General features: G+C 38.1%; 1 protein-coding gene across 2 annotated transcripts in view; it reads right to left on the bottom strand.

Moving 5' to 3' along the window:
• ZnT35C (Zinc transporter 35C) overlaps positions 1-10555 on the bottom strand; it is a 252281-nt gene extending 241726 nt beyond the window's left edge. Inside the window, exons 1-2 of one of the 2 annotated variants that reach the window (XM_067764970.1) lie at positions 10446-10555; positions 9917-10223 (exon numbers count right to left, since the gene is read on the bottom strand). In XM_067764970.1, the coding sequence (XP_067621071.1) occupies positions 9917-9948 (32 nt within the window). In that variant the 5' untranslated portion in view covers positions 9949-10223; positions 10446-10555. Of the gene's footprint in view, positions 1-9916; positions 10224-10343 lie in introns of both variants that reach the window. The other variant, XM_067764969.1, reaches the window with a different exon arrangement.
• Between the last annotated feature and the right edge of the window lie 7262 nt (positions 10556-17817).

Below are 17817 nucleotides of genomic sequence, written 5' to 3'. Positions count from 1 at the left end.
GCTGGTGTTTGCATTGTTTCGGGATTGTTTCAAAGATTACTTCGAGACTGTTTTGGGTTTAGAGTAGATATCTGTCGATGCTGGAGCTCCGTGGGTAGGATACAATGTTTGGAACTAGTCTGTTGGAACAAACTGGTTGGAGACAAATATTTTTTGGCGTTATTCTATTTTCAGGGTAATATAGTGTTCTAAATAACAGGCTAGAAAGTGAGATTTGGTTCAAGTGGACTTTGGTTTTAGTGGACTAAAATTTTCACCCTTCTTGATACCCAGGGGGGAATAACTCGGGCGCACATTAGGGTTGTTGCAAGGGGGCAGTTGGCGCATTGTACCTCTCCACTTGGGCCTTTGAACTAGGGCAACGAGTCTAATCTAGCTTAACCGGCTTATTTCCCCTGGGGGGTATCAAACAAGGCAGCTCCTTACGGGATTGAAAGTCCGAATTCAAATAAATCGATTTCCTGCAGGGTATTAAGAGGTGTGAAAGTACTTTTAAGATGTTAATTTTATCATGACTATTATGTGATGGAAAAAAATCAAAAAGCGCGACGATGAGCGGCACAGTATCCTTATTCATTTCACAATCATTTTTTTTCTCCCGCTGCCGCATTTGTGGCAAGCAGCTGCCTTCACCGCCACAGAAATCGCATTAAAGCGACAGCTAGTGAAAAAAGACAGCAAAAAATACCCATACCCTATAATATAAGTTAAAAGCTCTAAGCGCACGATCCTCGCCAGCAGTTGAAGAGTTGACAGCAGACGACAGGCGAGCGACGACGAAATGCAGCAATGGTAAGTAGTCTGCGCGCGTCATCTACACCGCGCATTGCCACGATGCGCCATCTAGGAGCAACAACTAAACTTAAGCAATAAATGCAACCGCTGAGTGGCAGCATATTCGTTACTGCAAATGACAGCGTGTGAACCGCAGCATTTTTTGTTGCTACTTACTGCTTTTGGTGCGTCGCTTGAACGCCGCTAAGTATGCTAATTTTGAAGTGCAGTATTTTGCTTTGTCGCTGCGACAGCAAAAGTGCAATTTTCTTGACAGGATTAAAATGCGCTAGAACGAAGTGGTAAGTAGGCACATAAATAAATATGTATGGGATGCGTGTGAGAAGATAAGAATGTGCTCATTCAAGGAATAGTACAGTTGCAACTTATCACCAGACATCACTGACATGAATTGTCTACTGGTAGACCAGCAGCTTTTTGGAATGAGAATGTACGAGGACGGCTTTTGAGTAGAGGGAATACACTAAGGAAGGCGAAAAAGTACCGTTTCAATATACAGAAATATTTATGCACCAATTTGATGTCTGCGGAGAGCTTATATTGCTGTTAAAGAAATCACTGCTCGTGGAACGAGAACGAGTCGACTTTTGAACAGTTTTAACGGAACGGTCATAAATTATGAAAGACCTCACTGAGCTATGAGAAAAGCGGAGATTCCTTTATATTACAACAGTCTTCCCCCTACCTGGCATACATGGGTCATGACTCCTAATTAAGAAGGACTTCTGATATGTTAATGAGTCTTTCCTTTCCCCTTCGCTCCTTTTTCTTGTCTCTTCTCTTCTTCCTTTTGTTCCCGTCTTTTCTTTCAATATTTCTTGCTTTCCATCGTCCCTCCTTGCTCCCTCCTATTTTCTTCTTCATCTTTTTCCCTTTATCACAATCCATTCTTTATAGGTTGCTCACCCTCTTCTCCTTCGCCATATCCTTTACATTATGCCCTCCCCTCTTCCAGTTTGTTTCCCTCTCCGCCCCGTTCTACTTCTCTCCTGCTCCCGCTACTTTCCAAAAACTATCTTCCTCTTGCATTTCGCCTTCTCTTCCTCTCTCTCTTTATCTATCTATCTCTCGTTCTACCGCTCTATCTATCCCTCTCTCTACACTCCCTTTCGTTTCAGCTTTCCCCTCCCCAATCTTTTCTTTTTTTACTACCCCCTCTTAACCTCCGTGTTACCCTACCACCCCTTTCAATTTCTCTCTAGCTCTTCACCTCCAACTAATCCCCACGATACATTGAGGAGTTTGATTTCTACGTAAAAAACTCCTGAGCTCAAAGACGTGCTGCAAGGGGATATTCGGTCTCCTCTGCTCTAGGTTGAGGTAGTGAATGAACCCCCGCATTCGGGTCATCCACTATTGTGACAGTAGCTTTAGTACTTTCTGGAAGAGTTTAATATCAAGGGATTTTACTCGACAGGAAGCAGTATTGGAAACTCTTTATATACTATAGGTGGGCATTCAGCATTCTTATTTACCAGATAAGGTATACATATTTGTGCGAAAAACTGGTCCTGTGTAGCCTTCAGCACCTCAACTCCCTGGAGGGGAAAATGGAAATAGGGACCAAACTGAGACAGTGGAATAGTTAACCTCTTAAGGGATGGGTCGAAGTTGGAAGGTAAGGTGAGTTTCTGCAGGGAGTTCCAGGTAAGTAGGTAAGCTAACACGGAATTTAACGTCTAGTGGGACAGCTAGTAGCAAATTAAGGCCCTGATCTAGACTGCGTTGCAATAGAGGGTAGAAGTGGCTGATCTAGCTTGCAATTGCCTCGAACTATTTTAAGCTTGGGACCCTTTTGTCACAATGGGTACAATTAGGCCGGACATGGCGAACTGTGACAAATTTGAATATTAACAGTGAGTCAGCTAAGCGCAGGCTAGTCTTTCTTCTTCTTGTCTCTTTCGGGCTGGAAGTGGATGGCATTTAATATGCGAAAATCGTTTTATTATAGCTAGTTTATTCGTGGCTATTGGGGCTCTGATTTATCACTGTCCGATGAGAATCCAAGGGGTATGTCTCAACATTCTGGAAAGCATTAACTGCTACAGCTTCATGGAGGATGATGAAGTTTAATCATTAAGCCGCTTCATCTTTAACCCTCCAGCTTTTCCCCAGAACAAGAGGAGGCCGAAATTAGAAACTACATCCAGGATACGCAGCGTTATTTTATGGGGTATCGCAACGGACTTTCATGCACCCAAGGGAGCTGAGCAAAAGATCCATGTTTTCGGGTCTTATGGGACAACCTTGTAAATTCGTGGATCAAGAAAAAGAGACGGAGTTTCGGATATAAAGAGCAGCTGGTTTTTGCTATGTAGAGTCTATTTTCGCATGGGCAGAAAAAGACAAAGACTCCTGAAAGGATGCATCACACTGCTACTGTCTAGTACTACCGAGGAAGGCGCACTGATCTTATCTTACCGATTCCTTTAGTAGCAGGACTATCCTCTTGTCGCACTAGTAATAATTGCATATATATATTATTTTATTATTATTATTTCGGCGCTGCGCCTTTAACATTCGGCAGACGATTACATGAGCAAACGACTTTTTAAGCCACACTGATTGGCATAATCCGACCGCAAACGGATTAGCAACGCAAGGCCGAACGGTTTTAAATCAACGCATACGACAACGCCTGTCAATTGCTTGGTGTATGCAACAGCTGCTGCCATTGCACAACAACAACAATAACAAAAGCGATTACAACAATAAAGCCACTAAAGCAAGCTTGTTACCGTAGTTGTTTGGGGTGCTTAAGGATAGGAGATGGTTTAATAAGAAAAAATATTGTTGAGTTATAGAAAAAAGGCATTTTAAAAAAAAATATACAAACACACATATATCTGGTCGCATAGTATGACGTGAACAAATTTATGGATTTGCATAGTGATTTATCCATCCGTGCAACGCGAGTTGCTGCAAGCAACAAATAAAAGTGTCAGTGCAACAAACAAGCAGCTGAAGAGAAAACAAATGTTAGCCATTGCCAGTGTCAACAGCAACGAGGTGGATGAAGTCATTTTGTCACCAACGCTAATTTAGTAGTTCTTCTTAGCGTTTCTGGTTGTTTCTGTATCTGACACTGCTGCCAATTGGTGCACCTCATCATGATAGTCCAACATTAGCTGTATTTGCTGTGCATTATTCACGTCGCAAAGCAAATGGCTGCCGACTGAAGTCGCGTACAGCTCAACACGACATTATCACCTTATCCTCAGCTTTCTATTCATCCTCATCATCGGTATTAACTTTAAACAGCAAACGGTGTTGGTGTAGCACAGTGTATGACTTTATGATTATTATTTAGGATTAACTCAAAACTTTAAGTGGTATAGGAAAAAGAACCTAGAGTTTTTTTTTTTCAAATTAAAAATATTATCGGACGCCCAAAAATGCTAAAGAGAAAGGGGTTTCCGAAAACGCCTGTGAACAGATGTATTGACTACAAAAACTATGCATAGATACTAGTTTCGAGAACGAAAGAAAAAGTTCGAAAATTCGAAAAATTTGTTAAGTTTGATGAGTTCATGTATTTTTCTTTCAAACCCCTTTTCGAAAAAGTTCGGAAATTGTTTAACAAAAATTAAAATTCAAAACTTTATTCAAAAACCTTTTGGAATAAGTTCGAAAACTGGCGAAGTTTTGTTAAAACCATTCCTGAACTGCATTACGAAATATGTGTATAATAGTTTCAAAGCCGTTTTCAAAAGGTTTGAAAATTCGATATGTTTTTCAAATCCTGGTTTGAAAAACGTTTTCAAAATGTTCGAACGTAAGAGAATAAATTTATAATGTTCAATATTTTAAAAAAAATTTCGAAAAAGTTAAAACTCAAAAAGTTTATGAAGATCCTTTATGAAGTGAATTCAAGAAGTTTTAAAAAATATATTTAGCTGCGAAAACTATGTATACAAATGTATGTTCGAAATAGAGCGTTTTAAAAAATCCTTATAGAATTGAATTGCGAAAGCTATGTATTCCAACTCTAAAGACATTTTCGAAAAAAATCGAAAGCTTTGTATATTAATTCCAAAAACGGTATCCAAAAAGTTTCAACGATCAAAAGGTTTCAAAAATCTTTAATGAATTTTTCTACAGCTCGAGAAGTTTTGGAAATCCTTAACAAATCAAATGCTAAGCTGTGTCTACTAATTTCAAAGAAACTCAAAAACTGGAGAAGTTTCTAAAAATCTTTTATGAACTGAATTACGAAAAGTGTGCACAAACGTATAATTCGAACAGCATGCATATTAATTTCAAAAACATTCTCGAAAAAGTTTACAAATTTTGGATCAATTGAATTGCGAAAACTGTGCATGGTTAGGTTAGAATGAACTGGCCGGCCAATAAAGACCTCACATACATAGACTGAATATGTCCATAATTTTACCAGAATTTGTTTGACAACCAAATGGAAGAGCCCCAATCAGGTACCAGGACTTATGTTACAGAATAACTCCATCCTCTGAGCTTAACTGCTGCCTCGATCTCTGGCAACTCTGCCGCCCCCAATAACTGGAGCCTTGGCCTGGCAAGCGCAGAACACGAACACAGAACGTGATCAACCGTTTCTTCCTGCAGCTCGCACTTTCTACACCTGCTGTTACTGACGAGGACCAACTTATAAGCATGTGTCGCCAGGAGGCATTGTCCAGTTAGTATGTCCATTGTGAGCCTTTAGTCTTCTCTCTGCAGAGATATGAGCCACTTTATGAATCTCATATCGTAGGCTATGCACATGATCTTAAAAATTTTGCAGCACCGCGCTTTTATCCACGCCTTTCCCTTGATGGATTTAATGCAACTACTGTTTCCTTTTAATTTCTCCAAAACGCACTGGGGCGTCTATCGCGGTTCAGTTAGTATTGCACCCTCATTTGCCAACTCATCGGCCTTTTAGTTACCTTCTATAACTTTATGAATTTTATTATAGGTGGATGGTCTGGCCTGAGCGAAGTTTTTCCAATTCTTCTTTGCATTCCGGAACACTCTTTGACGAAGTTCTGTCCGAGAATATTGCCTTAATAGCCGCCTGATTATAGATATATTGTTGACGCGAGTACAGCTTAAGCACGCTTCCTACAGAATTTCTGCTGCTCTCTTCCCGGCTATAATTTCCGCCTAAATAAAAGGCGCTGTCGTAATCTGGCCGCCTGTAGGATCTACATATTTCTGGATCGACACAGTAAACAGCAGACCGACCCCTTGCATTCATTTAGAACCATCCGTATACACATGAATATTATGTCCTGCCATTTATGCACCTTGATACCAACCCTCCGGCACAATTGTGGCTCCAAAATCTCTTTCGAAGCTCAGGCACGGGATCATACATTCCGTTTGCCCGATATTATATAGCGTTATACTGCTATGGCCATATGGCCTGCGCTCAAGCTGCCCGAGGACTTAAGCCTTGTAGCAGTAGCTAACGCAATGTTTATGGCCATTAGGTTTGCACTTGTAGATTGGCGCGCAATGCTGTTGTCGAGGTAGTTTTTAGGGCTCCCGTTTTTTTTTTGGCATTGGTGGTTAACCCTACTCCAGATGCCCAGGCATGTGTATCCCGTAGTGCCTGATCCATCAGAGAGTTGATTGTTGTAAGGCATCTACCGCTTATGATAACTGAAACGTCATCTGCGTATGCCGTTAGTTTGATTGGTCCTCCGCCGAACCGCCTAAGTTTATAACCAGTGTCCACAGCATTGGTGATAGAACCTCACCTGTTGTGAATGGTAAATGAAAAAGTTCCAAAACTCGAGTAATTGTGAAAAATACGCAATGAATGGATTAAGAAAACAATTTATACTTACTCCAAAAATGTGTTCGAAATAGTTCGAAAACGAAAAGTTTTTAAAAAATCCTACATGAATTTAACTGCGTAAGTTATGTATACTAGTTTTTCAAACTTTTTCGAGAAAAAAGTTCTGGATGTTTTTAAAAATCCTTAAAGAATTGAATGACGAAAAACGTTTTTGAAATATTTCGAAAATTCAGGAAGTTTTAGAAACCTTTAATGAACGAAATTTCGAAAGTTCGATAATTCGAAAAGTTTTCAAAAATCCCCAATGAATTAAATTGCTAAGCTATGACTATAATTATCGAGGATGCTCGAAAGTTTTGATAATTTTAAAAATGTTTTCGAAAGAGCTATAAATTGGAGAAGTTTTAAAAATTCTGAATGAACTAAACTGCGAGTACTGCATACTTATGTTTGCAAGCCTATCTCAAATACTTTTTGAGAAAGTCCGAAAACTCTAAAAGTTTATGAAAAAGGTCGAAATTTCAAGAATCGTTTAAAAATCTTTAATAGTTATAAGTAAGTGGCGGAATTTTTGAGGATTATTTCGAAAATGTTCTCGAAAAAACACAAACAAAAAATTGGTGTGTAGAGCGCGGGAGCGGGAATGTTAAGACCGAGCATCACTTCAAACTTGCATGTTTTAGCTGACTTCCAATGGCCTCTGCAAGGCGGATGAATTTCGCTGAGAAAATACACTCTTTGAAACTGCTCCTGAAGAGCGATTCCCATTAGAAAACCCTTTTCTATTTAATTTAATGTTCGTTTTTTCGGGACTTGAACCCAAGACCTTCAGAGCACGCTATCTCCAACATACAAGGTATATAATTTGTGTCTCTTACATATACAAAATCACACACTGTTCTTGAACCACACCAATTAGTCGCGCTTAACTTTGTTACATATGCAACAACAGAACCAAAGCAACAAGAGCAAAGAGCACACCGTCAGCGAGCAAGCAAGTTAGTGAGCGCGCAAACTGAGGCAATTGTAAATATTGATGTTGTACATGCTTCAAGCGATTTGTTTGGCAAAAGTGAAATGTTTGCATTACAACATCAAAAGCAACAACATCAACAGCCAGCAAATTTATCCATAATCACTTCACTTGCCCTTTGCTCACTTAGGTCACTGGTCATTGCGATAAAAGCATCGATGAATTCAATATGCGCTGCGCTACTCTTGAAAACTCTTGCCCCCAGACCGACATATCTCCTGCACTTAAATGTCAGCAATCATGATGTGGCAGCATTTTTCAAATCAAACATTTCCTAGTAGTTAATGTAATTTTCTGCATCTTCATCGCATTTTTTTATAGTGGCAGTAGAACCTCGGCGCGTAGCTTATTCCTCATTCCCATCATTCCATTCTCTCACTAGAGCACCCTCTTTTACAGACGTTTTTACCCTTCTCTATCACTGCTGTTCTCCCTCTCACTTTATCTTCATGTCCGATAATCAGTGAATGATTGCCCGTTAAGTCAACGCTGACAGCTTTTGCGGTGTCAGTAATATTAACGGGTCATCGAGTGGCAAGGAGCTTTCACAAACCAACACACTCGCAACACACCACACCAAACAAATGAAATCCACATGCCACGCCTGACACACTCCCACCACTTAATACAATCAATGTTTGCCACAGTTGACTGTAACAGCTGCTGTTTGCTCTTCTTGCCGCTTCGTGTGGTTAATTTTGTAACCGATCACCATGAAGAGCTGCTGCTTTGCAAACAAGCTTTTGGCTATTTTCAGCAGGTCGTGCTAGTATTCCTTTAAATTTTATGCAATTTTTTGTAATTGAATTTTCTGGAATTTTTTTGAAAGCTGCAAAATCTTAAAGTGAGTCTTGCTTATGATACTGACACGATTTTATCTCTCATAAACTATGATCCACGACATATTTAGCATCTGGGTTCTGTAGGTGCCTACTTTACGAGGTCAAAATAACGACTCAGGCCATTAGCATGTGGTAACCAAGACAAGTAATACGCCTCCACCCGCTTACTCTGAGACCAAACGTCGAGTGGAAGTACATTTCTCACAGTCCTCAAATTTGGTATGAAACGTACAGAGCTTACTTAACTTATTTAAGTATTACTTATCCTAATTGCTAGATATCGAAGCAGATGACGAACCAGATACCCAAATTCCTGACAACGGCATATTTATTCCGACACCCTACTGTAGCGAAAGGAGAACGACACTATGGCGCCTAAGAAATACCAAACCACAGACAAAAGGACTACCAGCTGAGCAGTTGAAACACAGAGGCAAAGAACTGGTAAAGAGCAAGCATCAGTATTGAGAGAGACCTCACCCAACCATTCGAAACCAAACGTGGACTCGATGAATTTAATTTACGAGCGTATTGCTGCTGATATCGGTCTTATTGGTCTTATCAACCACGGCGTAACTTCTGTCTTCTCTGGTGGAGATATAGAGCAAATAAGAGTATGTGAACGACAAGCGGACAAGCTGTCAGTATTAACAGCAAAATTTATGTCAGCCTAGAAATCGAACGAAGACACATAAGTTCTAACAATTTTTATTGAAAATAAAATCTTCCCTGGGCGAAAAAAATCATGCATCTGATTGCCTTTGGAATTTGAATTTGAGTTCGTTTGGTCTAACTAACCCTTCTTAATGATTGTTTGTGTTTTTGTTGTTGGGAAATCAAGGCGAATTCAGTACCAGATGGCGATTTTCCTGACAATATTAGGTACAGCAGAACGCCAATAAATCGAAATCAGCGCTAATTTTATTTTGATTTGACACTCTTCTGTTCGGCAGGTTAGGTTCGGTTGAACTGGCCGGTCAATGACGACTTCACACTGTTCGGCAAATTGAGTTGAATTCGCTTTGCCATCAACCCGTACGAATTCGACTAGTTGAGAAATAAACAAATAATGCATCATGGCTCTAAAGCAAATATTTTCGCCGCTTTCTTCTAGATCATAGTCTTCGTCATATCTTTCTTGATCACCTTATCTCTTCATGCGGTTCACCCTTTTTATCTAGCATCAACATCTACATAATGGGCAATTCCGAAAACGTCACAGAAATAAAATTTTTAATTTCCGCTCTCGGATGCTAAAAAGGGAGGTCGAAGCGCGTCTTTTGATACCACCTTTGATACTTTTTGATTAGAATTAGGTGGTCTTGTAAAACTTTACCGATGGTTTGTACCATTGAGTCAACAAATTTCAACATCGGCCATTGTGGAATCTGTATGATATTATCAGGCTACAAAATTTGTTTTTCTGAAGTGTTATATGGTAACCCTGGCAAGTTTTTTAATTTTTCATGCACTTCAACTTACATGACAAACGGTGTTTCTTCCTTCTTTTGCATTCTGCTTTAACACTTCACTTCACTTTTCTTTATGAAAATTAGGAAAAATAATGACAAATTTTTTTTAAATAATCTTGTATCGCTGATTTCTTACGTATCTTTCCAAAAACAAACTTTTTTATGTTTATTTTACAATTTTCAATTCTTCAACACCGCACTTAAGATAATCCCAAATACTATTACCGTTCAGCCGGGAAATCTCGTTTTTTCGTATTTTTTGATTGGATATTATTTGTTTATATTGTTAGCACACGCACTTGTCTCTTATTTTTTTCCTGTTGAAAATTTTATTTTGTTTTTTAAACAAAAAAAAAATCACCAAAAACAAAAAATATTTTTCAAGAATCGAAAATGTCAGAAATATTTAAGAAAAATATTCACAAAAATTCACTAACTTCAGCGTTTTCTCATTCACAAAAATATATATTCATAACAAAATAAAATAAAATATAAACAAAATTCCTGAAAACTCCTTCAAATTAACATGTGAAATTCACGTTTAATCGTGTAAAAAACAAAGTAACAATTTCCAACGCTGCTAATGGACTGAATACTAAGCGGTTTTAAGGTAAATGACTTTTGTTGTATAATTAGCGGTTGATAGTGAAAAAAAACAAGTATAAACAGAAAAAAAAAATGAAAGGAAGAAGTTGAAGGAAAATCATAAATGCCAGTGCAAATGTTATTATCAGCAAGTACAAAAGCAAAGAAGCATGTTAATCTACAAAAACACAACAAAACATAAATATTTATTATTGCTTAAGTAGGAAGTGACGCACAGTGGGTGATTTGCTTTTGCTGCATCTCCGAACTCCTAAAACTCAAAAAATTATAAGAATTAAAAACTGTTTTTAGAGTAAATAAATTTTTTTTTGTTTTTTGAAAATATGTATATTAAACAAATTTTTAAGGTATTCAAAATATAAAAAAAATATTAAGAATTGGAATAATATAAAAAAGGAAATCTTCATGCAAATTTTTCAATTAAAATTGACATAACTACAAATCCCTGAAAAACGAGGGGAATTTTTCGATCGATTTATGAGTAACTTGCCGGTGAGCTAAAGACTTCAAACTTGGGCCGTGGGTCAAAACCCCGTGTTCGAGACCCGGTGACAATACAATTTACAGAAAACAAAATTCCGCTAGGTGGCGCGCTAAGTGAGATAACTACAAATCCTTGAAAAACGAGGATCGATTTTTGAGTAACATCCCGGTGAGCTGGAGATATGAAACTTGAGACGGAAGTCAGAACCTGGTGACAATGCAATATTTTATCAAACAAAAATTCCGCTAGGTGGCGCATGGATCGAGATATTGATAAAACTAGTTTACATTGGGAATTTTGCAATCGTTTTTTAACTAACTTCCTGGATATCTAGAGACTTGAAACCTGAAATATAGTTTAACACTCGGTGACAGTGCAATGTTTAATCAAAAAATTTGAGCTACGTAACGCAGAAGTCGAACTATTTAGAAGATTAGGCCAAACCTTCATGGCTAGCCTCTTGAGTGCTGCAGGCGTTGTAGAATTCCACCTCGTTGAAGACCCAACTCAATGCACGCCCTTGCATACTTTTATGCGTACGCGACTTTTACCACGATTCTTTTAGACTTTCAGGCGTATGCGAATTTCACCACGATTTGCAGCTGTGCAAATTAAGTACCTGACAAACGAGGTGGAATTCTCTTGTTATGATGCGAGGTGGAATTCTGCTGTTTTCGCCAGTGTTGTCAGCGAAAATTCCACTAATTCTCTTAAATCTTGCTATTTTGAACAAATAAATAAAGATACGAATTTTCACTTAGGAATTATTTAAATTACTAATCAAGTTGCAATTGTCATTTTGTAGGCAGTACTAAAAAATTGAAAATAAAAAGATGCTTGTTGAATTTTGACTAAAAAACTTTAATAATAGCTCTTTTAAAAGAATTTTCGGATTTAACATTATAAAGGTAGAGCGTGTGTTTAAATTTTAAATAAGCAATTAGTTAATCATGGTTTGCCTTAAATTGAAAGACTGCGCTCCACCTTTATAGTTTTAAATTCCAAAATTCTTTTACAAGAGCTATTGCTAAAGTTTTTTAGTCAAAATTCAACAAGACTATGTCTGTATTAAAGGAAAAATTGCCTTCTAATGTTTGGTCCATTTATATAAAGGTAGGCCTTACAATTTTTTTATCATCTTTTTTTAATAATTTAATTTCTCTCCAAATTAAATTTTTCACACTTAGCTTGACTAAATCGTCCACTGTGTGACGCGGTGAAAACAGTAATTACTGTGGAGATGAGTGGAAAAAGAAATACGGTTCAATTGATAAGACATTATACTTGTTTCTCCTTCTTCATCAATTTAGATACCCAACAGAATTTTGTGGTGAGATGTGCAAAGTAAAAATATAACAAAAACAACAAAGTACAAATATAAAATATTTAATATAGGCCTAAGCCTATGTCAATAATATTTATTACAGATAAGAAGCGCACCAAATTAGGCGGAGAACGAAAGAAACGAGTTTTCTGATGAATGAATGGGAGTGACTTGATAGAAGCAGAGAAAGAGATTAAAACTAACAATTGAGTAATATTACATATGTTAATAGTAGTTGTTAAAAAATATAAAAGGAAACTACAGGTTTTTGTCTCTTTCTAATGATATAGAGGTTTTTTTTTTTTTTTTTTTGGTATTTCATTGTTCGTTGGATTGCGGTACAATATCCTAACTTTATTGAAGTCATACCAGCAAATCAATCATTAAACATAAAGTGCAGCAAGAGTTTTGATTGTTTTTCCATGGGCCTTCTCCAAGATGTGGCATATCATGAGAATCTGTTCGTTAACAGATTATGAGATCTAAAGCCTCTCTGGTAAGGGCCAATCAATTTGCCGACAGTGAGCTTAAGTCGGCGGGTTCCTTATCGCCATCTCAACCTACCAATGAAAACAAACGAGTGGTCTCACTATAACTTAAGCTGTTGTTGTTGTTGTAGCGATAAGGACACTCCCCGAAGGCCTTGGGGAGTGTTATCGGTGTTGATGGTCCCTTGCCGGATGCAGATCCGGTACGTTCCGGTAACAAGCCCGACCATCTCGGGAACGATTTGATATGACCACATTAAACCTTCTAGGCCATGCCGCCCTCCCACCCCCTAGATCAATGAAGAGTTCGGTGTCGCCAGAGCCTCAGCTTTTAATAAAACGGGATTCGCCACGGAATTGTGATGTTGACAATTGGGTTGGAGAAGCTATATATTGCACTGACAACCCTTGAAAGCGTTGCGCTACACAACCCCTTGAATCTATTTGGTAGTCGCCTATTACGACAGGCATTCCTACCGCGGGTATATTCTAACCCCACAACCCGCTGGGGGAAACTAACTTAAGCTCGTTCTGTACGTTGTAGTTCATGCTGGAAATCGCCTAACCCTTGAAAACTTCCTTCTTCCTCTTTATTTTCTGGTAAAATTTCGAGCCAGCATTTTGAGCTTAAGCCGGCGGCCGCCGTGTTGTAGTGGTAACGTGCTCCGCCTACCACACCGAAGGGCCTGGGGTCAAGTCCCGAGCAACGTAACATCAGAGATTTAAAAATAATTCGTTTTTTGTTTTCAATAAGAAACAATTCTTCTAAGCGGGGTCACCACTCTGCAGTGGTTTTGCGAACACTTCGAATGTCTCCTCCGCCATGAAAAGCTTCTCGGTGAAAATTCATCTAACATAAAGTTGCCGTTCGGAGCCACCATAAAAATGTTGTCCCTTCCCGCCAATTTGCAGAACAAATTTAAAAGGTGCACGAAGCAAATTGGGAGAAAACCTTGGCCTAACTTCCTAGTAACTGAAGCGAGCCAGGTATTTCTTTTTATATTTTTTTCAAACTCACGGCGTTAAGCCTCACTTATATTTCTTTTACCCAGCCGTCCACCCTCTTCTTATCAGGATAACTCCTGCGTCCCAGGCAGTGTGTTACTCCCCATAGTAGCAGCTATTTTTTCAATGCTCTCTTGAACCCCATGAAATCAGGGTTACATGTAGTGAGTGAAAAAGGTGCTTTTAAAAAAATTAACTCTCTTGAAAGCAAGTACGAGAGCCGAGTAGAGAAGTGATCAGCCACTCTGTAGCAAACTTTTTTTTGTCATTACTCACGCTTTCTTCGCTGCATGGAGGCGTGTACGTATCTAGACTACCCCACGGTAATGGTCCTAAGCGATATTTGGATATTGAGAGTGTGCATATCCAGGACACTGGTGCTATACCCGCTCCGATCAAGACGTAATCTATTGGATTTCATCCTTCTCTGATCAAAACACTACCAAGCATCTCTTACAAATTTTCACACTGCTCCACAGTTTTGAATTCTTTCTATCAGCTTTTTTTATAAGTAACCTCATCAAAGTAAATAGTACATCAGAGATAACAAATCTGACTAATGTTGACAAACTGGCAAGAACGCGTTAAGATAAACGTTAGTATTCTTGATAAAAGTAAAAGAATAAATTTTGTAATTTATTAATTGTTTATTATATATGTATGTGCTAGAGCTTTTTTAACTGAATCATCAAGCAGAATGGTTGTAAAAGCTAAGAGCCTGCTAAGTATGTATGTATGTGCTTACGAAATGATGTTGGTGCAAGTGCAAAATAAGTTGGTTATGTAAAAGCTCTAACTGCTTTATTGTCAAAGCTGACGTTTAATATAGCTTTTAGAACTTTGCAGCTTTTACTGTACTAAATTAATTGGTATTAGATAACATTCTGCACATTGTGGTTGATTTGCTATAGTGTAAATTTGCCGACCATAAAAGCTGTTGAGTATAGTTTGAAAAAAAAAATACCATTCTTAAATGACATTCATGCGCAATGGAGCATTTCACAAGAAATCCTCATATTTAGCTGTTTTCTGATTTAGAGAGAAGTAGTACATTCATGTTATTTTCTCAAATGACATACATAAGTAAAGAGAAGTCTATTTAGGGATCTTTAGTTTTCTTTAAAGCTTTCCTTTGCTAGTTTCCACGCCAATCAGAAGTAATGATAATGCTGAAGGCATTTTTTTTTTTTTGACTAAAAAGTTTTAAAATTTGCTCCTCTTACCACATCGAAGATGCTGGATTCACGCGCCGGACAAGGTTAGGTTAGTTTGAACTGGCCGGTCCATGAGGACCTCATACAGACTAAATGAGTCCGTAGTGTTACCAGAAGGTTGTTTAACGACCAAACTAAAAAAAATCCTATCAAAAACCAGTACCTATGTTATAAAATAACATCCGTCCTCTTGGAAAATACTAAACGCATTCTACGACCTATGCCACTTGCTGCTTCCAGATCTGGCAGCTCACACCTTGACGTAAGTATTGTTTTCAATAAATCCCTTTAACTTAAACATTTTTTTAATTATGTTTTTTCAAGTTTTTAGTCCTTATTTAATTGCCTATTATTTCTCATTCTACTTAGTTCATTTAATAACTCATTATTACAAGGACTCCTTCCTGACGATTTGTTACAATCTAAGTCCTCAATTCATAATCATTCCAAAGAATTTACTCGACTCGGAGTCACGTATGCTTGTCCCACTTCGAACTCCAAATTATTGTGATGTCACTTCTACCGGACTGTATGTAATATTTGTTCCAAATATAAACCAAATTGTATCACAAATACGATTTTTTTAGGATCTCCATCCTTGCGCCACCTGGCGGCAATTTTTTCTTATGTCGCTTACTATTCATGTATGTATGTATGATGAAAATGGCGCAGTAGTTAACGGAGCAGGATGCACTGTCAAAATAAGAAGTTCTTACTTCAATGGTCAATCACATTTCTGGTTAGGTCTTCATACTCATATTGCATTCGCTGTGGATGTCTAGGCCACACCATACATGGTGCTTTTGTGCATATGAAGGTATAACATTAATACAAGGAATAAACACAATTTCAAACTGCCTTTATTCAGAACTGAAATAGATCAGCAAAATATTTTTTATAAAGGTCTAAAAAGTTTCAATGAACTGCCTATAGATATAAAAAGTTGTAATGAAATCGGGGCTTTTAAAGCAAAACTTTATGAATATTGTAAAACCTTAGCAATAAGATAGTAAATTGTAATATAATTTAATTTATGAATTAGGCTTTTTTGCCGTAATAAATAAATGAAATGAAAAAATGAAAAATGAAAAGATGTGGCCAGTACACTGTGCTCTCAAAGACGAATGGCTATCCAAAAGCTAAACTGAATAAAAGTTTCAAGTAGATACCGTTTTAACTAGGCAGCCATTCGCAGGATGCCAGTACGACTTCGATCTTGCTACCATTAATTTACTGAAAAGAGTAAGGTCGTACATGCAATTAGACTGCAAAAGGTATAGTATCTGTTTACAAGAATACTTGTTACCGAAAAATCAAACCCCTAGCGGGTTAGTGGGTTCGATTATACCCGCGACAGGTTTGCATATCACTCCTAATAGCTTAAGTCTTAGCCTGGAAGAAATACACTTGGAGTGCCTGCAAACACTGCCGAGGGGCCGCTTAGAAAAATGGTCTTCTTATTGAAAAAAATTTCTTCTAAAATATTGATGTTACTTTTCCCGGCGCGTGAACCCAGGATCTTCGGTGTGGATTGTGGAGCACGTAACCATCTCACCACGGCGGCCGCCACACATAGTTTTCGACACTTTACAGCCCCGCGCTTAGACGATCATGTGCTTGGTCGATCATGTGCCCCGGACAAAAGAATATCAAAATTTTAGAAGCAAGTTTTTTTTCAATTAGAAGAAAATTTTGCTAAGCAGGGTCGCCCCTCGATAGTGTTTGGCAGGCACTCCGAGTGCATTTCTGCCATGAAAAGCTTCTTAATGAAAACTCAACTGCCTTGCATATGTCGTTTGGAGTCGGCGTAAAACATATAGGACCCGTCTTGCCATAAATTAGGCGCCCTCCTTCCACAAGCCTTTCTCTACGACAAATTGACCTGGGACGAACCTATTCCAAAAAATGGTATTTATAGAAAATTTATTATTTAGGCATCCTTTCGAATATGTTAATCTCATATATAAACTAAAAACGAGTCTCGTGTGTGCTGAATGTGTTGGTACGCACAAAACTCGAAAACGGTTGGACCGATTTTGCTTATTCTTTTTTTTAGAATATTCGTTGAAGTACGAGGATGGTTCTTTGGAGAGAAAAGTGGACCAGGGACCGACCTATTCTAAATAAAATAGTGTTTGGTGCGATTTGCTTGAAAGTTGGTACAGGTGTACTTCTCTGACAAACTCTTTATTTGATAAACTTTTCTTTCCGGGAAGTGGACCAAGGACCTAGCTATTCCAAAAAATCTTTTTTATATTGCTATTCGCTTGCTTGACAAAGATAATATTTGAGAAACTTTTCATTCCCGGAAGTGGACCACGGGCTCACCAATCCACAAAATCGTATTTTTGGTGCAATTTGTTTGAAATTTATTGTTAAGGCAACCTTTCGAAAAAGAAAAATAAGAGGGGAAGAAAGTGAAGGAAGGTTTGGGAATAAATTTTGAGTGGAAAAGGGAGATCAAAATGAAGAAAGTGCGAGGGGAAAATGGGAAGTAGAGGAAGCATAGCCAAGCAGGGAGTAAAAGAAGAATAGAAAAAGGATGGGGAAAGGGAAAAAAGTGGGAGTAGAAGTGAAGATCGTAAAGGGGAGAAGATATGGCGGAGAGACAGGGAACAAATATGCAGAGAAGGGAACAAATATGGAGAGAAGTTAAATATTTTTTTGCAGAAGCTACAATATAATAAATGCTCAGTTTAGTGGTAGAGTAGTAACATCGCAGGGAGGTATATTATCGGGGAGGAGAATTTGTCTATTATCTAACTTTATCTTATTTATAAAAATGAAAGC

This window comes from Eurosta solidaginis, chromosome 2 (genome assembly GCF_040869045.1).
Source record: "Eurosta solidaginis isolate ZX-2024a chromosome 2, ASM4086904v1, whole genome shotgun sequence".
Classification (NCBI taxonomy): domain Eukaryota; kingdom Metazoa; phylum Arthropoda; class Insecta; order Diptera; family Tephritidae; genus Eurosta; species Eurosta solidaginis.
This window is presented reverse-complemented; position numbering and strand designations above follow the sequence as displayed.